This window comes from Manis pentadactyla, chromosome 15 (genome assembly GCF_030020395.1).
Source record: "Manis pentadactyla isolate mManPen7 chromosome 15, mManPen7.hap1, whole genome shotgun sequence".
Lineage (NCBI taxonomy): Eukaryota > Metazoa > Chordata > Mammalia > Pholidota > Manidae > Manis > Manis pentadactyla.
The window spans coordinates 1,474,391-1,492,180 of record NC_080033.1 but is presented as its reverse complement, the minus strand read 5'-3'; the positions used below and the strand labels follow the sequence as shown (position 1 = coordinate 1,492,180).

The 17,790-nt window shown below is 53.2% G+C and overlaps 2 protein-coding genes across 2 annotated transcripts in view; both read left to right on the top strand.

Moving 5' to 3' along the window:
- GRIN2D (glutamate ionotropic receptor NMDA type subunit 2D) overlaps window positions 1-9,637 on the top strand; it is a 28,339-nt gene extending 18,702 nt beyond the window's left edge. The window contains exons 12-14 of the mRNA XM_036885659.2: window positions 7,369-7,556; window positions 7,744-7,976; window positions 8,144-9,637. Coding sequence (XP_036741554.1) covers window positions 7,369-7,556; window positions 7,744-7,976; window positions 8,144-9,484 — 1,762 coding nt within the window. The 3' untranslated portion in view covers window positions 9,485-9,637. The remainder of the gene's footprint in view (window positions 1-7,368; window positions 7,557-7,743; window positions 7,977-8,143) is intronic.
- A 1,715-nt stretch (window positions 9,638-11,352) lies between these two features.
- On the top strand, window positions 11,353-17,383 carry GRWD1 (glutamate rich WD repeat containing 1). The gene is made up of 7 exons (XM_036885621.2): window positions 11,353-11,756; window positions 11,983-12,100; window positions 12,244-12,400; window positions 14,507-14,720; window positions 14,860-15,002; window positions 15,166-15,363; window positions 16,428-17,383. The coding sequence occupies exons 1-7, from the start codon at window positions 11,570-11,572 to the stop codon at window positions 16,743-16,745; spliced, it is 1,335 nt and encodes a 444-aa protein (XP_036741516.1). The 5' UTR covers window positions 11,353-11,569; the 3' UTR covers window positions 16,746-17,383.
- Window positions 17,384-17,790: the final 407 nt, after the last annotated feature.

Below are 17,790 nucleotides of genomic sequence, written 5' to 3'. Positions count from 1 at the left end.
ATCTATGCAAAAGGTTTAGAAAAGTGCCTGGCACACCGTAGGTGTCTGCTATTATTACTGTCATTGTAGTTATCGTTAGATCTAGACTCACTGGAATCAGTACAGATGCTCCCTGACTTAACGATGGTTTGATCTAGGATTTTTTGACTTTACAATGGTGCAAAAGCAATGTGCATTCAGTAGAAACCATACTTTGAGTTTTGAATCTGAATCTTTCCCTGGGCTGGCAACATGCAGTGTGATCCTCTCTGGGGATGCTGGGCAGTGGCAGTGAGCCACAGCTCCTAGTCAGCCATGCGGTCACGAGGGTAAACAACTGATATACTTACAACCATTCTGTACCCGCACAACCACTGTGTTTTCTCACTTTCAGCACAGCACGAATAAATTACATGAGCTATTCAACACTTAACTTACAAAATATGTTAGATGATTTTGTGTTAGATGATTTTGCCCAACTGTAGGCTAATGTAATGATTTAGTTATTCAGATGCATTTATTTTCTTAGCCTCTACTCTATGTCAGGCAGTGAACATACAGACTATAGTTCCTGCCTTCAAGGGGCTTGGGGTCTAGAGGTAGGAAATGAACAAGAAACATACAAACAGAAAAATCAGCACCATCTCAGAACCAATTGCAGAAAGTAAAGCTAGGCTTTGCATAAATATGAAAGTCATTCATTCATTTAAAACAATTTTAAAGAGCACCAACTCTGTGCCAGGCACAGTTCCTGAACTGGATAGCAGTTGTCAATAAATTAGGTAAGTCTCCTGGATCCGGTAGGAGTACTTTAAACAGACAGAGAGGCTTCTTTCTCCCTCACAAGAAGATATCTAGGGTTGGCATAATACTTCAAAGATACCATCAGCAATCCAAACTCTTTCCACATATTTGTTCTGCTTATCTTAGAGCAGAGAACTTCATGCTCATTTTGGTTACCTTGTGATCACAAGATGGCTGCTGCTCCTCTGTGGAGCATATCTTGGTTCCAAGCAAGAAGGAGGAGGAAGAGTGAGAGTAGAGGATTTTTTTCCTGGCAAGGCCTTGCCTTTTTTGTTGGGGAAAGTATACCTTTCTTAGGGACTTGTGGCTACCTCTCAGAGTATGTCAGATGGCCACTCCTAGCTGCAAGGGAAGCTGGGAAATTGAGGATGTTGGCCTTCCAGCCTCTTTGTAGAAATGGCAGAGGAAGTGGTTGTAAAAGGTTGGTTGCCAAGCTATCTGCTGGAGTCCTGTCCTTGTGGAATTTGTATTTTGCCACTTAGCAGCTTCTCTCTTGCATCATCTCCTTCTCCCTTGCTCTGTGTCCTCTCAGTTCCTGGGGGTCACGGGTCTCATCTCCCATCTCTCCCTGAGCCCTGTCTCTGCAAGCCTCTTGTCTCTGACACTGAGAACCTCGGCACTTCCTTATCAGTCACCTCTGCTTTCTCTTGCCTTATATAACTGCTGTTCTCTCTGCCCCATTTCACACCCGCCTTTCTCCTTTACTCCCCCCCTTAATGAAGCACCATTAACAAGAGGTGGTTTCAATAATAGCCTTTTCTTTTTTAACTGAGACTGGGCAGGACCACTGCTAATGTTTGCAGGGCTGACACAAGAGTGCAAATGGAGGCTCCTTTACCATATGTCTAATTATTTAAGCTTAAGAAATCAAGTGAGCAAACCATTCAGTATGTGGGGTCCTCTGCCTTGACAAATATACCTTCACAAACAGAAAGGCTAATAAATTCGAGTTCCGAGTTCTCAGGGTTCCACGAGAGAACCAGACTCCCTGTCCTCCCACCCGAGTCTGTTTCCTTGCCTTTCCCAGCTTCTCAAAGCTTCCTGCACCCCCTGGTTCGGGGCCCTGAGTCACTCAAACTGCTTGCACAGTTGCACTTCCTACCCGGACTGATCTGATTCTCCTCCCAACCTCTTCCAAGGACCCTGTGACTACACTGGGCCCATCCCAATAATCCAGGACCATCTTGCACCCCAAGATCATGAATTTAATCCCATCTGCAAAGTCTCTTTTTCTAGCTAAGAAAACACATCCACAGGTCCCATGTATTAGGGTGTGAGACCTTTGGGGGGGCCATCATTGTGTCTATCATAGGCCCATAGAGCATAATCCCCCAGGGAGGTGCAGATTCTGGGTGGCCACAACCCCTTGGCCAGAGACTTCTCTGGCGGTGGGAAAGGAGTGTGGGGGAGTCCTCGAAAGCATGGGGTCCAGAGCAGCATTCCCTTGCTGAAGACCTAAGTTAGATACTGAGTTTGGAGAACCACAGGCAGAGGTGTTAGAACACAGCACAGGAAAAGTCCTTTTTAAAAAAGGGGTGTATTCATCCAGTTATCCATTCTTCTCTCTAGAGTCCAGTTTTCCCTATCTTACTATATAACGAGGGAGTTCTGGTGTCCCCCAGGGGGTGCTTTACAGCACTGCTTTTAAAACCAGATGGTGCTGGGTTTCAATGGGAGCTGCACCTAGTACTTGCTGTGGACTCTGGGGCAAGTCAGCTTAGCCCCTGAGCCCTTACTCTTGCGCTCATCATAAGGGGTCAGCAATCCACCCAGTTGCTAAGTGGCTCTGGGGAACAATATCAAGAGCCCACATTCCTCTCTCCTCCGTCTCTTTTCCTCCCTGGGGCCAGCAGCTCTCATCCCAGTCTCTCTGCACATATTGGCTCCTGGCTGCAGTTGGCTTCATGAATTCTGTACGGCCCCCCGTTTCCGTGCAACCTTCAGCTCCAGGGTCCGATCTGATCTCTCGCACACGTAGGTTCAGCTTTACATCCCCACTAGTGAGAATCCGAGTGGTCCAGCAGGCCAATTCAGGTGTCCCATGGGTAGAACTGCTGGGTCATGGGAAGAGGTATGCCTAGCTTCAAAGGACGCTGCCAGACACTTTCCGAAGTGGTTATACCAATTACACTCTTGTCAGCAGTGCACAAGTCTGCGTGTTCTGTGTCCTTGCCAAGGCTTGGTATCATTCCCATTATCGTGTTAATTTGCTATAGTGTTTATTGTATTTCAAGTTCTGTTCTAATTCACTTAAGTTCATTATTAGTTTGCTAGGGCTGTTGTAACAAAAATTTACGGTCACACAGTTCTGGAGGCTGGAAGTCCCCCTGGTTCCTTCTGAGAGGGTCGTGAGGGAGGGATCTGTTGGCCTTTGTCCTTGGCTTGTAAATGGCCATCTTCCCATCGTCTTCCGTCCATGTGTCTCCGTTCAAATTTACTCTTTCTGTCAGAACACTAGTCCTACTGGATTAGGGCCCTGACCCCATTTTAACCTATGTAAAGACCCTATCCCCAACTAAATTCACATTCTGAGGCATTGGGGTAGGACTTCAACATAGGAGTGTTAGGGGACACAGTCAACACATAACACTTCATGGGTGAACATTATTAGTATTATTCCCACTTTATAGATGAAGAAACTAAGGCACTGGAAGATCCCACAGGCGCTGAGTGGCAGAGCTGGGATTTGAACCCTGGCCATTCTGATCCCAGCCCCTCAACCACTATACTACCTCGCCTCACAAGGCAGCAGGAAGCCGGGTCACCATCCTTGGGTCCCTCCCCGGGCCCCTTGCTAGAGCTTCCTGGATCCACAAAGGACACCTGTTTCTCAGTGACACCTCTTGCTCTGATTTCCTGCATCTGCTAACTTCTTTTTCTCCCCAGTGTTCCTCATTTTTAGTTCTATTTTTATCAGTTACACATCCCCATGGTCTGGGGAGTCAAGTCAGATTTTTTAAATGGAAACCAACAGTTCCCCTTCTGCCTACCCGCCATTTCTCCCACCTCAGAGGAATCTGCTTTCACCTCATTTATTGTACCATTTTGATATTTATGTCTCTGTCTCTAAACGCACGTTTGTATGGCCACCTCTTGATTTTTCAATTTTAGGCATTTTCCATTCACTTCTCACTATGGAAGATACACGCTCATACTCTTATTTAAATTACTCCAGCCTCCCACATTGTGATTCTGGCTAGATGAATATGCAGTGCTTACATATTATGACTGGGTAAATGCTCCCACAGCTGCCATAAGTAGTAAACCATGATTACTTTCCTCTCCTGCACATTCTTTGTTTTTCCTGAAGTTAATAATTGTCTCTTTGTTCCCCAGTTACTTAGTGGCTGATTTTTCTTTGTACTTAGCTAATTCAAACCCAAATTCTCTGTTAACTATATGAACCCCTTCTTCATATGTTGAGATATATCAGGTACTACGAGAATTTAGTGTTATTGAAGAAGTTTCTCTGGTGCCCTTCCAATGCAAAGCCACTATATTGATCCCTTCACCTCCTGCTGGTTCAGATCCCACTGCTTAGTTTTCCTGGGTTTTACTCTCTCACTTTTGAGCTTCCTGAGAAAAAGCACATGGGGGGTAAAATTTTAGAGACATTGCATACCTGAAAACATATTTACTCTTGATGGATTATCTGGCTGGGTATAAAATCCTGACCTGGGAATCATTTTCCCCCAGAATTTTTGAAGACATCACTCCATTGTTTTCTAATTTCCACTGAGACTGTTGAAAAATCCAGTCATTCTGATTCCTAAGTCTTGTATGTGACCTTTCTTTTCTCAGTTCTCAGTATGCTGACATTTCTGTGCTATGTGTCTTTATCTATTTTCATTGCTGGATTTTTGGTTGCATCCTCAAGTCATTTGTTCCCTCCATATCTCTGTTGTTTCTGAAACTCTTATTAATTTGATATTGGACTTCCTGAACTGTATTTCTTTTATTCACTCTCTTATTTTTCCATCTCTTCATCCTCCTGCTCCATTTTCCAAGATATTTTCTTAATATTATCTTCCACTCTTTCATTAAGCTTTTCATTTCTGCTGTTAGGTTTCTAATTTCTAAGAACTCTTCCTTTTTTTGCTGAATATTTATAATATTTTATAAATTTTATAGTATCTGATTTTATAATATCTTATTCATGGTTCAAAGTTTCAGTATCTTGTCTTGTTTCTCTGATGACATTAATAATAGTTGTTGGTTTTTTAACATTTTTTCTTCTCTGCATAATGTTTCCTCCAAGTCCTACCACCCCCACCTCCCAATTTGTTTGTTTTGTTTCTATATTTCTTATTAGAGGCTTTATCTAATAATCCTTGGTAGTCTGTTCATATTTGGGTGTGGGAGTCCAAAAATCTCTAAGCGGTGGGCCTGTGGATACATGAGTGGGGTTGTTGACTATGCACTTCACTGTAGGTGATCTGTCTGGACTATTTTTGCTGGGGAATTCCAATGTTAGTCTTTTTCAGTCTCTTTTCTTGGCTTAGTCCTAAATATAATACGTGTGTGTGTGTGTGTGTGTGTGTATACACACACACACACACACACACACTCTATATATATAGTATGTTTATATGTATATAAAATGTTTCAATATAGAGAGGAGCAAAGAAGAAAACAAATAGGGAACTATGATCTCCCTGACAAGATAACCCCTAATGACATGAAAGTCAAAGGGCATTCATTCATTCATTCATTCACTCATCCAACAAACATTTATTGTTAAGATCTTCTTGCACAAGACCCTGGGCTAGACACCAAGGGGATAACTGAACAAATCAAAGTCTCTGCCCCTTGGAGCTCTTCCATTCCAGTCTGGGGGACAGACACATGTGTATGTCTAGAGCAGCGCTTTCCAATTGCCCTTTCTGCAATGATGGAGTTCTAGACCTGTGTGGTCCAGTATGGTAATCACCAGCTTTTGATCACTTGAAATGTGGTTGCTGTGACTAAGGAACTGAATTTTTTATTTTAATTAAAATTTAAATTCAAATAGCCACATGTGGCTAGTGGTTACCGCCACTAGAAAATTCCATCCTTACAGAGAGGTAGGAAGGTAGTGGCAGCTCTATGTGGCTTTGGCTGGCTCACATACCAAAGTCAGGCTTACCGTGCTGTTGAGGCACCTGACCTCAAGGGAAAAGAAAGCAAATGAATCTCTTAAAAAGAAATAAAGAAACATCTCCTGCCAACCAGTTCTGGAAGGCAATTCCATGGATATTCAATTAGACACATAGGAGGGCAAAAAAAGGAAAATCAAGTCCTATTTCCCTACAATAAGAGTCATTTTTTTTCTTTCAGATCAATTAAAACATGTATGCATGTACACATCTTTATACCTTCTTTACTAAAGGTACACCCTGTTCTCATCTTGTTTTTCTATGAAGGAAAACCTCTTGGCATCTCTTCCATATTAATGAAATATTACCTCTCAGCTCCAGTGTCTGGCCCACAGAACACCCACCTCAAACTAGCCTGAATTCATTTATTCAACCACTCTCTATTAAGCACCTGTTGTGTGCCAGGCACTGTTCTAGACTGTGGATAGGTACCTCCCTCTGAGAACTATTTGGTGTTTGTTCAGATGACCAAAATTTCACCCCATGAAATATATAATTTTAAAGAATAAATATGGAGTTATACTCTGGGATTCCAGAACTAGGTTTTTAATTTTTTCTCATTAATACACCCTGGACATCTTCACATGTCAGATCATACACATTTATCTTGTTTCATAGACTAGTTGCCCAGTGTTCTGCGGTGTGGATTCATTATTCCACAGATATTTACGGCCACCTTGTGTGTGCCAGGAGCTCTGCTGGGTTGCAGCCTGGCACATGGCTGACTTGGACGCTGCCCTCCTGGGGCTTGCATTCCAGTAGGGGAGGCTGAGATTAATCCAATAATCACAGAAATAAATGTAAAATGGAAGCAGCTGTAAAGGAAGACATGCGGCGTGTGCCACAGTGTATTCATCTGTGAGAACTAATTCCATATCCCAGCTTGTCTTCCCACCAAGTTTTAGATATTAGGGCCTAGTGGGAGAACCCAAGCATATTATGAGGCATGTCTGGACCTGTCTTTCCCTGTCTGAATAACAGACCTAGTAGTTTCTCCCTCATAGGAATGTTGCAAGGATTAAATGAATATTCTAGTAGAACAGTGCCTGGCACAACAAAAGTGATCATTAGCATTATTATTACTTGTATAATTTCCTTTTCTGAGCCTCATCCTCCCCTTTAAAATGGAATATCTAGGACCTTCTTAGAGGACTATGGTGAAGATTAAACGAGTAATTATTTCATTAACAGTCACAGCTAGCATTTGTCCAGCACTTCCTAAGCACCCAGCACTCTCCAGATTTTTGCAACAACCCGGAAAGGGAGGTATTGCTGTTCTCCCCATTTTACAGATTGAAATTGAGGCACAAGAGGTACAGTGACTTGCTGAAGAGTTCACCCCTAGTTAGCATTTGGTGCAGCAGCAGGGTAGAAGTGAGAGGGGTTCCAGGCTGGGCCAGAAGGGCATCTGGCGGGGACTGACTCTGCCCTTCATACCCCCTACCCCCAGGAAGCTGGATGCCTTCATCTATGACGCAGCCGTGCTCAATTACATGGCCCGCAAGGATGAGGGCTGCAAGCTCGTCACCATCGGCTCTGGCAAGGTCTTTGCTACCACGGGCTATGGCATCGCCCTGCACAAGGGCTCCCGCTGGAAGCGGCCCATCGACCTGGCGCTGCTGCAGTTCCTGGGGGACGGTGCGACTGCCCACAGGGATGCCTGAGGGGGGCGGGCAAGAGCCCCGGCTGCTGGGGAAGGAGGGGATGAGGATGGCCACAGCAGGGTCTGAGGGAGGAGGGCACTGGGCGCGCGGACTGCTATATCAGAGTGGTGGGTCCTCAGAGGGCGCCTGTGGAAGGTGATCTTCGAGCCCTCTCTCCCCAGATGAGATTGAGATGCTGGAGCGGCTGTGGCTCTCCGGGATCTGCCACAATGACAAAATCGAGGTGATGAGCAGCAAGCTGGACATCGACAACATGGCAGGTGTCTTCTACATGCTCCTGGTGGCCATGGGCCTTTCCCTGCTGGTCTTCGCCTGGGAGCACCTGGTGTACTGGCGTCTGCGGCACTGCCTGGGGCCAACCCACCGCATGGACTTCCTGCTGGCCTTCTCCAGGGTAGGGGGAGACGGGGAGGCAGAAGGGGAAGGATGGGGCAAACAGGCAGGGATGCCTAGAAACAGAGGAGACCCAGGCCGAGGTGCGGGAGAGGAGGGAGGGATGCAGCGAAGGCCTGCGGCCCGGACATCTCGCGCTGATTCTCTGCCTCTCCCGCGGCCCCTCAGGGCATGTACAGCTGCTGCAGCGCCGAGGCCGCCCCGCCGCCAGCCAAGCCCCCGCCGCCACCGCAGCCGCTGCCCAGCCCCGTGTACCCGGCGGCGCGGCCCCCGCCGGGCCCAGCGCCTTTCGTGCCCCGCGAGCGCGCAGCCGTGGACCGGTGGCGCCGCGCAAAAGGTGCCGGGCCGCCTGGGAGCGCGGGCCTGGCCGACGGCTTCCACCGCTACTACGGTCCCATCGAGCCCCAGGGCCTGGGCCTGGGCGTGGGCGAGGTGCGCGCGGCGCCCCGGGGCCCGGCCGGGCGCCCGATGTCCCCGCCGGCCACGCAGCCCCCGCAGAAGCCGCCGCCCTCCTACTTCGCCATCGTGCGTGACAAGGAGCCGGCCGAGCCCCCCGCCGGAGCCTTCCCCGGCTTCCCGTCGCCGCCTGCGCCCCCTGCCGCCGCCGCCGCCGCCGCCGTTGGGCCGCCTCTTTGCCGCTTGGCCTTCGAGGACGAGAGCCCGCCGGCGCCCGCGCGCTGGCCGCGCTCCGACCCCGAGAGCCAGCCCCTTCTGGGGCCGGGCGCTGGGGGCGCCGGGGGCGCGGGGGGCGCGGGCGCTGGAGCCCAGGCCGCGCCGCCCCCGTGCCGCGCCGCGCCGCCCCCCTGCCCTTACCTCGACCTCGAGCCGTCGCCGTCGGACTCGGAGGACTCGGAGAGCCTGGGCGGCGCGTCGCTGGGCGGCCTGGAGCCCTGGTGGTTCGCCGACTTCCCCTACCCGTATGCCGAGCGCCTGGGGCCGCCGCCCGGCCGCTACTGGTCGGTCGACAAGCTCGGGGGTTGGCGCGCCGGCAGCTGGGACTACCTGCCCCCGCGCAGCGGCCCGGCCGCCTGGCATTGCCGCCACTGCGCCAGCCTGGAGCTGCTGCCGCCGCCGCGCCATCTCAGCTGTTCGCACGACGGCCTGGACGGCGGCTGGTGGGCGCCGCCGCCGCCGCCCTGGGCCGCGGGACCCCTGCCCCGGCGCCGGGCCCGCTGCGGGTGCCCGCGGCCGCACCCTCACCGCCCGCGGGCCTCTCACCGCGCCCCCGCCGCTGCCGCGCCGCACCACCACCGGCACCGGCGCGCCGCGGGGCCCTGGGACGTCCCGCCACCTGCACCCACCTCGCGCTCGCTGGAGGACCTCAGCTCGTGCCCCCGCGCCGCCCCCGCGCGCAGGCTCACTGGGCCCTCCCGCCACGCGCGCCGGTGCCCGCACGCCGCGCACTGGGGGCCGCCGCTGCCCGCCGCGCCCCACCGGAGACACCGGGGCGGGGACCTGGGTACCCGCAGGGGCTCGGCGCACTTCTCCAGCCTCGAGTCCGAGGTATGACGCAGCCCCGGGAGCCTCACCGCCCCCTCGGTCAGCGCAGGCCACGGCCCGAGGGGGCACGCGCCAAGGACAGCACCCGCGTGGGTCGGGAAGTTAAAAAAAGGACCTGGCCGGACCCCGCCTGGAGCAGCGTCCTGCGCCCCTTCGCTTGAGAGGCAACGCAAGCCGGAGGGGATTTGTCCCCCAAATCTCACCCGGCCTGAGAGTGAGGGGGCGGGGTTCTCGGAGCCCATTGGAGTTTTTTTTAAACCCGACAAGGGCTTTTTAACGTCACCAGATGGGGCGGGAGGTGGGGGGGGTCTCGCCACTCCCGCACCCCACCCCCACGCCCGGGGCCGTGGCCCCCACATCACTGTGCAGCTCCCCGGCCCCAGCCACGTCTCCGGGGAAGCCCGTTTTTAACCGTTCATTCATCGGGACTCAAAACTGTGAGATGCGTTGCCAAACTGTGACCCCAGGTCTTGGCCCCGCCACACAGAAACCCCTGACCCCAGACTGTGACTTCCAACCCCTACAAATGGTCATCCGACCCCAGACTGTGACCCCTGACCCCAAACTGTGACCTGAATCCCAGACTGTGCCCTGACCAGACTGTGACCCTTGACGTCAAACCGTGACACACACCCCTCCTTTTCCATCCTGTCGCTTTTCCCTATTTTGACCTAGGACATGACTCGCGCCAACGGAAGTCCTACCTCCCTCTGCCCAGCGTTGTTCCCAGCCTCCATCCGGTCAGGAGTTCCCACCCTGTTGCACCTCACTACCAGCCCCAGGTGCCACGAACCACATCCTCCCCAGATCCAACCCTTACTTCGATCCTTCAGTGAAGACCCAGCAGACCCCCAAAAGCTTCCTCTTCCCAGATCTCCAGCCGGGTCTGGAGCTGGGTTGTGGAGAGGAGGGTCCGGGAGTCCACACTCACCACCAACCCCCCTTCCCACTCTCCTGTTCCACATTGCAGTGTTTGGAATAAACCATGTTTTTATGCCTCCTCAGTACAAGTGTGTGTTCCGTGTCTGTCTCTGCCCTCCTCAAACTTCTCTGGAGGAAACAGAAACTGAGGAAAGTCCCACAGAGGAAGAGGGGGTTAGAAAAAGAATTAGAGCAAAAACCGAGAGGCAGGAGGTGGGAGACAAAGACCCCAATAAGACAAGGACTGAGACGGGTGAGGGTGGACAGAGTCTTAGAGAGAAGGGACGAGAAAGATCAGGGATCGAAACATTCTGGATCAAACCTAGGGTCCCATTCCTATAGCTACAGTCCACGCAGCTTGCTAGATTCTTAATATTCTGTTCATGCAAGCAAGGAGAATGTCTCATATATCCCATCCAATCCCTATACTCTGAATGCCGTTAATCTTACCAACGAGAATCTATTTCTAACATTTCATTATGCCGATTAGTCAAACCTCTGCTGCTGATGGGCAATAAAGAGATCCGAAGCACTTGTAATAGCTACCCCCAGAGGATGGGCTTTCTGATTAAGTGCTCGCTGACAATAGCTGCAATGTGAACGCCTAGTTAGGCAACTGCCTGCCTCAAGAGGGTAGATTCAACCGACTCACACGTAATAATCACCCCGTCTACACTAAAGCATTTTGAAGTAAACTGAACCTATCATATAACAAGGAGGAGAAAAGGAACCGGTTTTATGGATCTTCAGGAGAGCTGAAAGCAAGCCTCCTTGCCAGTAAAAACTCTTATTTGCACACATGAATAATGAGTGGGAAAGGGAAAAAGCACTGGGAGTCAAACGTGGAAGATGTGTTCGGGGCTCGGTACACCTCTAGTGGATGGAGGAAACAGACCTCCTCCAGAACTACAACTCCCAGGAGGCCTTGCCACTCCGCGATAAGAGCGCCACCCAATCACGCGCAGAGTGTAGTTACTCCGTAGCCCGCGGGCCTCGGTTGCTAGGCCGGAACGGCGTTACCCTAGTTCTCCTTCCCTTCTCTCCACCGCCCTCCCTCACCTGGTGAACTAGGAGGTTTCCAAGGTAACCGCGCAGCCCGGAGGATCTCAGGAGGAAAAAGTACAACCCGGAAGTGGCGCTCCTACCTCGCGCCGGCAGTGCGAGGGCTCGAAGATGGCGGCGCGCAAGGGTCGGCGGCGCACGTGCGAACCCGGGGTCCCCATGGAGGCCGAATCCCCCGTTGAGGCGTCTGAGGGCCCGGCCCAGGTCTATCTGCCTGGCCGAGGACCGCCGCTGCGCGAAGGAGAGGAGCTGGTCATGGACGAGGAGGCCTACGTGTTGTACCATCGAGCGCAGACGGGTAGGGCTGGGCGCCCGGACTCCTGGGTCCCGAGGAAGGAGGGGACTGGAACCCTGGCTCTTCAGGGGGCTGGTCCTGAGCCTTTAACGTAAGAGGCGCGCTGAGAGGGAGGAAGACTGAGCCTGAAAGGGATGACACGTCCTCTACGGGCTTAGATCCCTCTGGCCCCTGAGGGCGTGAGATCTCAGTCCCATTCGAATTCTCCAGCCCCTCTTTCCTCCCCCAGGCGCCCCCTGCCTCAGCTTTGACATAGTCCGCGATCACCTGGGAGACAGCCGGACCGAGCTTCCCCTTACACTTTACCTGTGTGCTGGGACCCAGGCGGAGAGCGCCCAGAGCAACAGGTGAGAGACCTAAGGCTTTCCCTCCGGGCTGGGCCTCCAGCTCCCCTTCCTCAGGACCCAGAAGTTGGGGTTTTAAGCCTTCCTCTCCTGCTTCCTAAGGGACCTAGCATCCAGTGCCTCACTCGCCCCACACTTTCTCCCAGACTGATGATGCTTCGGATGCACAATCTGCATGGGACGAAGCCCCCGCCATCAGAGGGCAGCGATGAAGAGGAGGAAGAGGAAGAGGACGAAGAAGAGCGGAAGCCTCAGCTGGAGCTGGCTATGGTGCCCCACTACGGCGGCATCAACCGAGTCCGGGTAGGTGAAGCCCCAGGAACCGGCTGTGCATTCTCAGGAGCACACCCTCAACCCCCACGTCCAGGCCTTTCAGCTTTTAGAAAAGCACCTGGCCTTTATTTGTGTATTAATTATACAGATTTTAGCTATTGTGATAAGGTGCCATGGTGACATTTTTTGTTCATTCCTCTTCTAAAATTGTGAAAGTTAGAAAACTTATCTGATGGGGCTGATGCGAAGATGAAGTGGAGTAATTTAGTTATTTCAATAACTGAACTGTAACCAGTAATCCCTTCAGGTGCCCAGAGACTGCATCTGGTTGTAGTGTGAGATACATGTTTTCTGTTATTGCTCAGGAACTGTTCTGAGCACTGGTGGGGCTTTTGTGCTACAGAGTTAGAGCCCCGGAACCTTCTGATCAGGTTGATGTGTGAATTAAATGAGATCATGTATGAACAGCACTTAGCATGGTGCTTGGCTGGCATTTCTTTCTGTGTTTCCATTAAACTGTTAACCACGTTTCAGGGTCCTGCTCTACACCCGGGGGGTGTAACAGGGAGCAGAAGGTCTCTGGCTTTATGAAACTTGCCTGCTAGAGGGGAAAAGAATGAGAAAAAACTGAGTAAATGTGTAGTATGCCCAAAGGTGCTAAGTGTTGCAGAGAACAATAAAAGCCAAGTAAGGAAATGAGGGTGTTCTTCAGAGTGGGTTTGCTGTTTTGAATAGAGTGGTCAGGGAGGTGTTCACCGATTAGGTGCCATTTGAACAGAGACCCACAGGAAGTGAGGGAATGAGCCAAGGATGTCTGTGGGAAAGGTTTATAGGCAAGGGAAACAAAAGTGCAAAGGCCTTGGGGTGAACTTGCCATGTTGAGGAGTTTTGAGGGAAGCTGGGGAGACCAGTGTATCTGCAGAATAGACAAGGAAGAGTGGAGATTTGGTGTGTAGGCATGGAGGAGACAGATTGTTTAGGGCTGTGTAGGCCATTGTAAGGATGTGGCTTTTCCTTGGGGACAATTGGGAGCCACTAGAGAGGGTTTAGAGCAGAGAAGATGGGATCTCTGGCTGCCATATTGAGAATAGCCTGCAGGGACGCAAGGGCAGGGCAGGCCTGTAAAGAGGCCATAATTCTGGGGAAGGATGACATCGGTAGCGCGAAGGACAGCAACAGAGATAGTGAGGAGTTGGAAGTGGTGCATTTTGAATGTAGCCAGCATTGGTGGTGGGTGTGAGGAAGAAGAGACAAGTGAATGAGGCCTGCGGTTTGGGTCCCGAGATGGGAGACAGGTGAGGAGTAGGTTTCAGGCGGCAGTTAGGAGCTTGGCTTTGGCCATATGAAGCCTGAATGGTCAGTGTAAGATAAATTGTAGTCAAAATAAGCAGGCGAAGAGAGGCAACAAAGGGCCAGGTAGTTTATTTGAACGCCCTGGGTGAGGTTCTGCGGTCTGGCTATCACAGGCCGGGGAAGTCACACTCAGCAGGGCAGGCAGCAAGTTTTTGAAGAAAGTAGGGGGAGGCAGAGCTTAGATTTACAGCGGCGTGAGGATTGGCTAGTTTAAGGCACATTTTTCAGTTTGGGAGGGGGCAGCAGCCAGGGACTTGGGCACGTCGTCAGTGTCTGACGTGCTCACCCCTCTCCGCAGTGCCTTCAATCTTACAGTCAGTACAATATGAGTCTGGAGTTGAGGTAAGCTAGGGCTGCTGGAAACCTTGACGCTGAACACCACCTCCTAGTGAGCCAATGAACAGAGGCAGAGAGATCCAAGGACAGGCCTGTGACCCGTCAACATTTAGAGGGTTGCAGAGCCCAGGAGTCTGAGCGCACTCCTGAGGTTTTAGGGAGTTGCATCCTCCGTTTCTAGGGGCCAGGAGTGAGTATTGCTCTCCTACTGCCACTACCTCCCCACACTGTGGGGAGCTGTCCCAGGTACCACGCTGGTCTAGGAGGTGGTGATTCTGTTCCAGCAAAGGTGTCTGGGCGCTACAGTCCCAGCCGGGGGGCAGGGGTGGGAGGGGAGGAGGAGGTGTCTGAGGAACGGCACTTGCGGGTCTCATGGACGCTCGGAGCTGTGGTCACCACCCCGAGCCACCTGTCCCTCCCACCTACCTGTTTTCCCTCCTCTTGTAGGTGTCATGGCTGGGCGAGGAGCCAGTGGCTGCCGTGTGGTCAGAGAAGGGCCAGGTGGAGGTGTTTGCGCTGCGACGGCTTCTGCAGGTGGTGGATGACCCTCAGGCCCTGGCGACCTTCCTCCGGGAGGAGCAGACCCGGGTGAAGCCTATTTTTGCCTTCGCTGGCCACATGGGCGAGGGCTTTGCCCTGGACTGGTCCCCCCGTGTGTCTGGTGAGTCCCTGGGGTGTGCAGTTCTTCTGGGCATGGGAGGGAACCGGATCTGAAGCCAGGGTAGGTGCTAAGTAAGGCTTCTGGGAGGGGATCGAGCTGTAGCCAGCTGGGACCAGGTAGTTTCCTGACTTTTCCCCAGGGCGCCTGCTGACGGGTGACTGCCAGAAGAACATCCACCTCTGGACACCTACGGAAGGCGGCTCCTGGCACGTGGACCAGCGGCCATTCGTGGGCCACACATGCTCTGTGGAGGACCTGCAATGGTCTCCAACTGAGGACACAGTGAGGGAGCACCAGGGGTCTGGACTCCTGGGTCTTAGAGGAGAGGCCAGGGGCGGATCCTAGTGAGGGGAACCCTACAAGAGAGGGCAGCCTGCTGCTAACCCCTGGTCTCCCAGGTAGGGTGGGGGGTCCGCCAGGGTCACCGAGGCTCTACCTCGTCCAGGTATTCGCCTCCTGCTCAGCTGATGCCTCCATTCGCATCTGGGATATCCGGGCCGCCCCCAGCAAGGCCTGCATGCTCACCACCACCACTGCCCATGACGGGGACGTCAACGTCATCAGCTGGAGCCGCCGGGAGCCCTTCCTGCTCAGTGGCGGGGATGATGGGGCCCTCAAGGTCTGGGACCTGCGGCAGTTCAAGGTACTTCCCCAGCCGGGCACCTGGGCTGGAGGAGCTCCTGCCCTCAGCAGCTGCTAGCGTTTGTGGGGTTTCCTTCCTTACGTGGTTTTGTACAGCAGAGCTAGGAAGCCCCGTCAGGGAACAGATGAGGAAACAGGTTCACAGAGGAAGGCTGTGGCTGGTATGGGGTCACTCCCACCGGCTGGAGAGTTGAGCAGAAAGGAAGAGGCTGGGCAGCAGCAGACGCAGCAGCTCCCCCTGCCCGTGGGGCAGCAGTGCGGCGGCTGTGCTGCTCCAGGGCTCGGGGGCTTGCGGGAACCGTAGTTTCTCTTTCAGTGGGTGTTATAGCAGCAGCTGAGAATCGGAGCCCAGCTCACTCATTGCAGGAGAAGAAACTGAGACACAGAAAGGACAGAGCAGAGACGACATTACTGTCCAGCTGAGTTGACTTTGCAGAGCTGAGAGGGGCTCTGGGAAGAAGTTGCAGCCTCTGAAATCACCCTGGGCAAAGCCATAATAACCTCATATGGCTCTGTGCCTTCCCAAGACACAGTATTGTCATCTTTTTTGCCCCATCAGTGTAATGGGTTCTATAGAGTCAGCCCTGTGGAAGCTTCTCGAACTCGATTCTAACCCCTAAGGCAAATGGTCGTCACCTGTGGTTACATGACTAACCATTGGAACTTTGGAACCACTTCTCCAAATTAGATTCCAGTCCCCAGGGAGAAGTGCTGTTCTTGGCATCAGCTGCCTCTGTGTGGGGCCGGGGAGTCAAGCTTCTGCTCCCTTACGGCCGTCATAGAATCAGCAGGGAGAGCACGTCACTTCAGAGGAAAGGAAACCCACACCCAGGGAGCAGCAAGGTGGGGATCCTAGGAGCTGCAGCAGCGAGGGTCTTTGCAGGTGAAGCCACGCTTCCCAGCAGCCCCTGGGACACTACAGCTTTATTACCGGCTGTACTCTGCCCTCTGACCCGGTCCAAGAATGTGGGCTTGTAGTAGGAGCCTGGTTGAAGCTGAAGGCTGGAGAGGGGAAGCAGGGCCAGGCTGAGGTGCTCAGGGCCCTGGTCTCCCATCTTCCCGTAGTCTGGTTCCCCGGTGGCCACTTTCAAGCAGCATGTGGCCCCTGTGACCTCTGTCGAGTGGCACCCCCAGGACGGTGGGGTATTCGCAGCGTCCGGTGCAGACAACCAGATCACACAGTGGGACCTGGCAGTGGAGAGGGACCCTGAGGCCGGCGACACGGAGACCGACCCCGGGCTGGCAGGCCTCCCGCAGCAGCTGCTGTTCGTGCACCAGGGTGAGACGGACCTGAAGGAGCTGCACTGGCACCCTCAGTGCCCTGGGGTCCTGGTCAGCACCGCCCTGTCGGGCTTCACCGTCTTCCGCACCATCAGCGTCTGAGGGAGCCCGGCGGCGCCTGCTCTGGGCTTCCCCTTGGGAGCTGAGGTTGGAGGTGGTTCCCCGGGAGGGATTCGTTCAGATCTGGACCGGTGCCCTCCAGAAGAACTCCATTCCTTCCAGCGGCTGCCATGAGGGACAATGACTCACTGTTCTCTGGAAAGACGTGGTTTGGTCTGATGACTCCTTTTGCCAGAGGATATGATTTGCCCTATGACTAAAAACTGCTAGGTTTGGTCCAGGGACCCCTTCAACCAAAGGACTTGGTTTGACCCAGTGACCTCCACTTGTCAGAAGACTCAGCTGGCCCATTTTCCAGGTGGACCTAGTGTGGCCTGCGTCACTGGATGTTCCGTCAGCCGTGGCACTTGGCTTGACCCTTTTTGGCCTCTGCGCCAGGACCCAGTCTGGACCACCAGTCTCTTCCAGGGAAATCGAGTGCTTTGCAACGGCTGGATTTGAGGGGTGGGTTCCTCCAGCAGTTTTGTTTTACCCCTTGTCTTCCTGCCAGCTGGGTTGGGCCAGGACTCCCCCATGTGGGGCTTCCCGGGGCAGGGCCTTCTCCGCTCCTTCCTGCCCCAAAGGCAGGTGCCGCGTAGCGAGTGATGGGCATTCCTGAAGCAATAAAGGACTAGAATGAGGCCTGGTACAGGAGGCTCATCCTGTTGGCCCCTTCCTGCAGGAAATAGGGGAGGTGGGGATCTGGCACGGGACTGTCCACAGGCCACTGGGCTGAGGGGTCCCCGGGGCTCCCGGCTCCATGTAGTTCAACCCTCAGCCCACTGGGGGCTATCCGGTTCTGCCGTCCCTAAATTTTATCCCACCTGGAACTCACTTGAGGTCTCTGGAGTATCTCGCCTGTGCCCGCCAACTTCTTATGGCTTCATCTTAGAGGGCCCCCCCATTTCTCTGACCTCCCATCACTGTCCCCTGTATTGTCTCACCATCTGTGTCCCCCCTCCGAGTCCCCGTCTTCCTGTGCCTCCCTGCCCCCTCCCCTCCCTCGTCTCCTGGCCTCCATCTCCTCTCCAGCCTGCTTGGGCTGCCG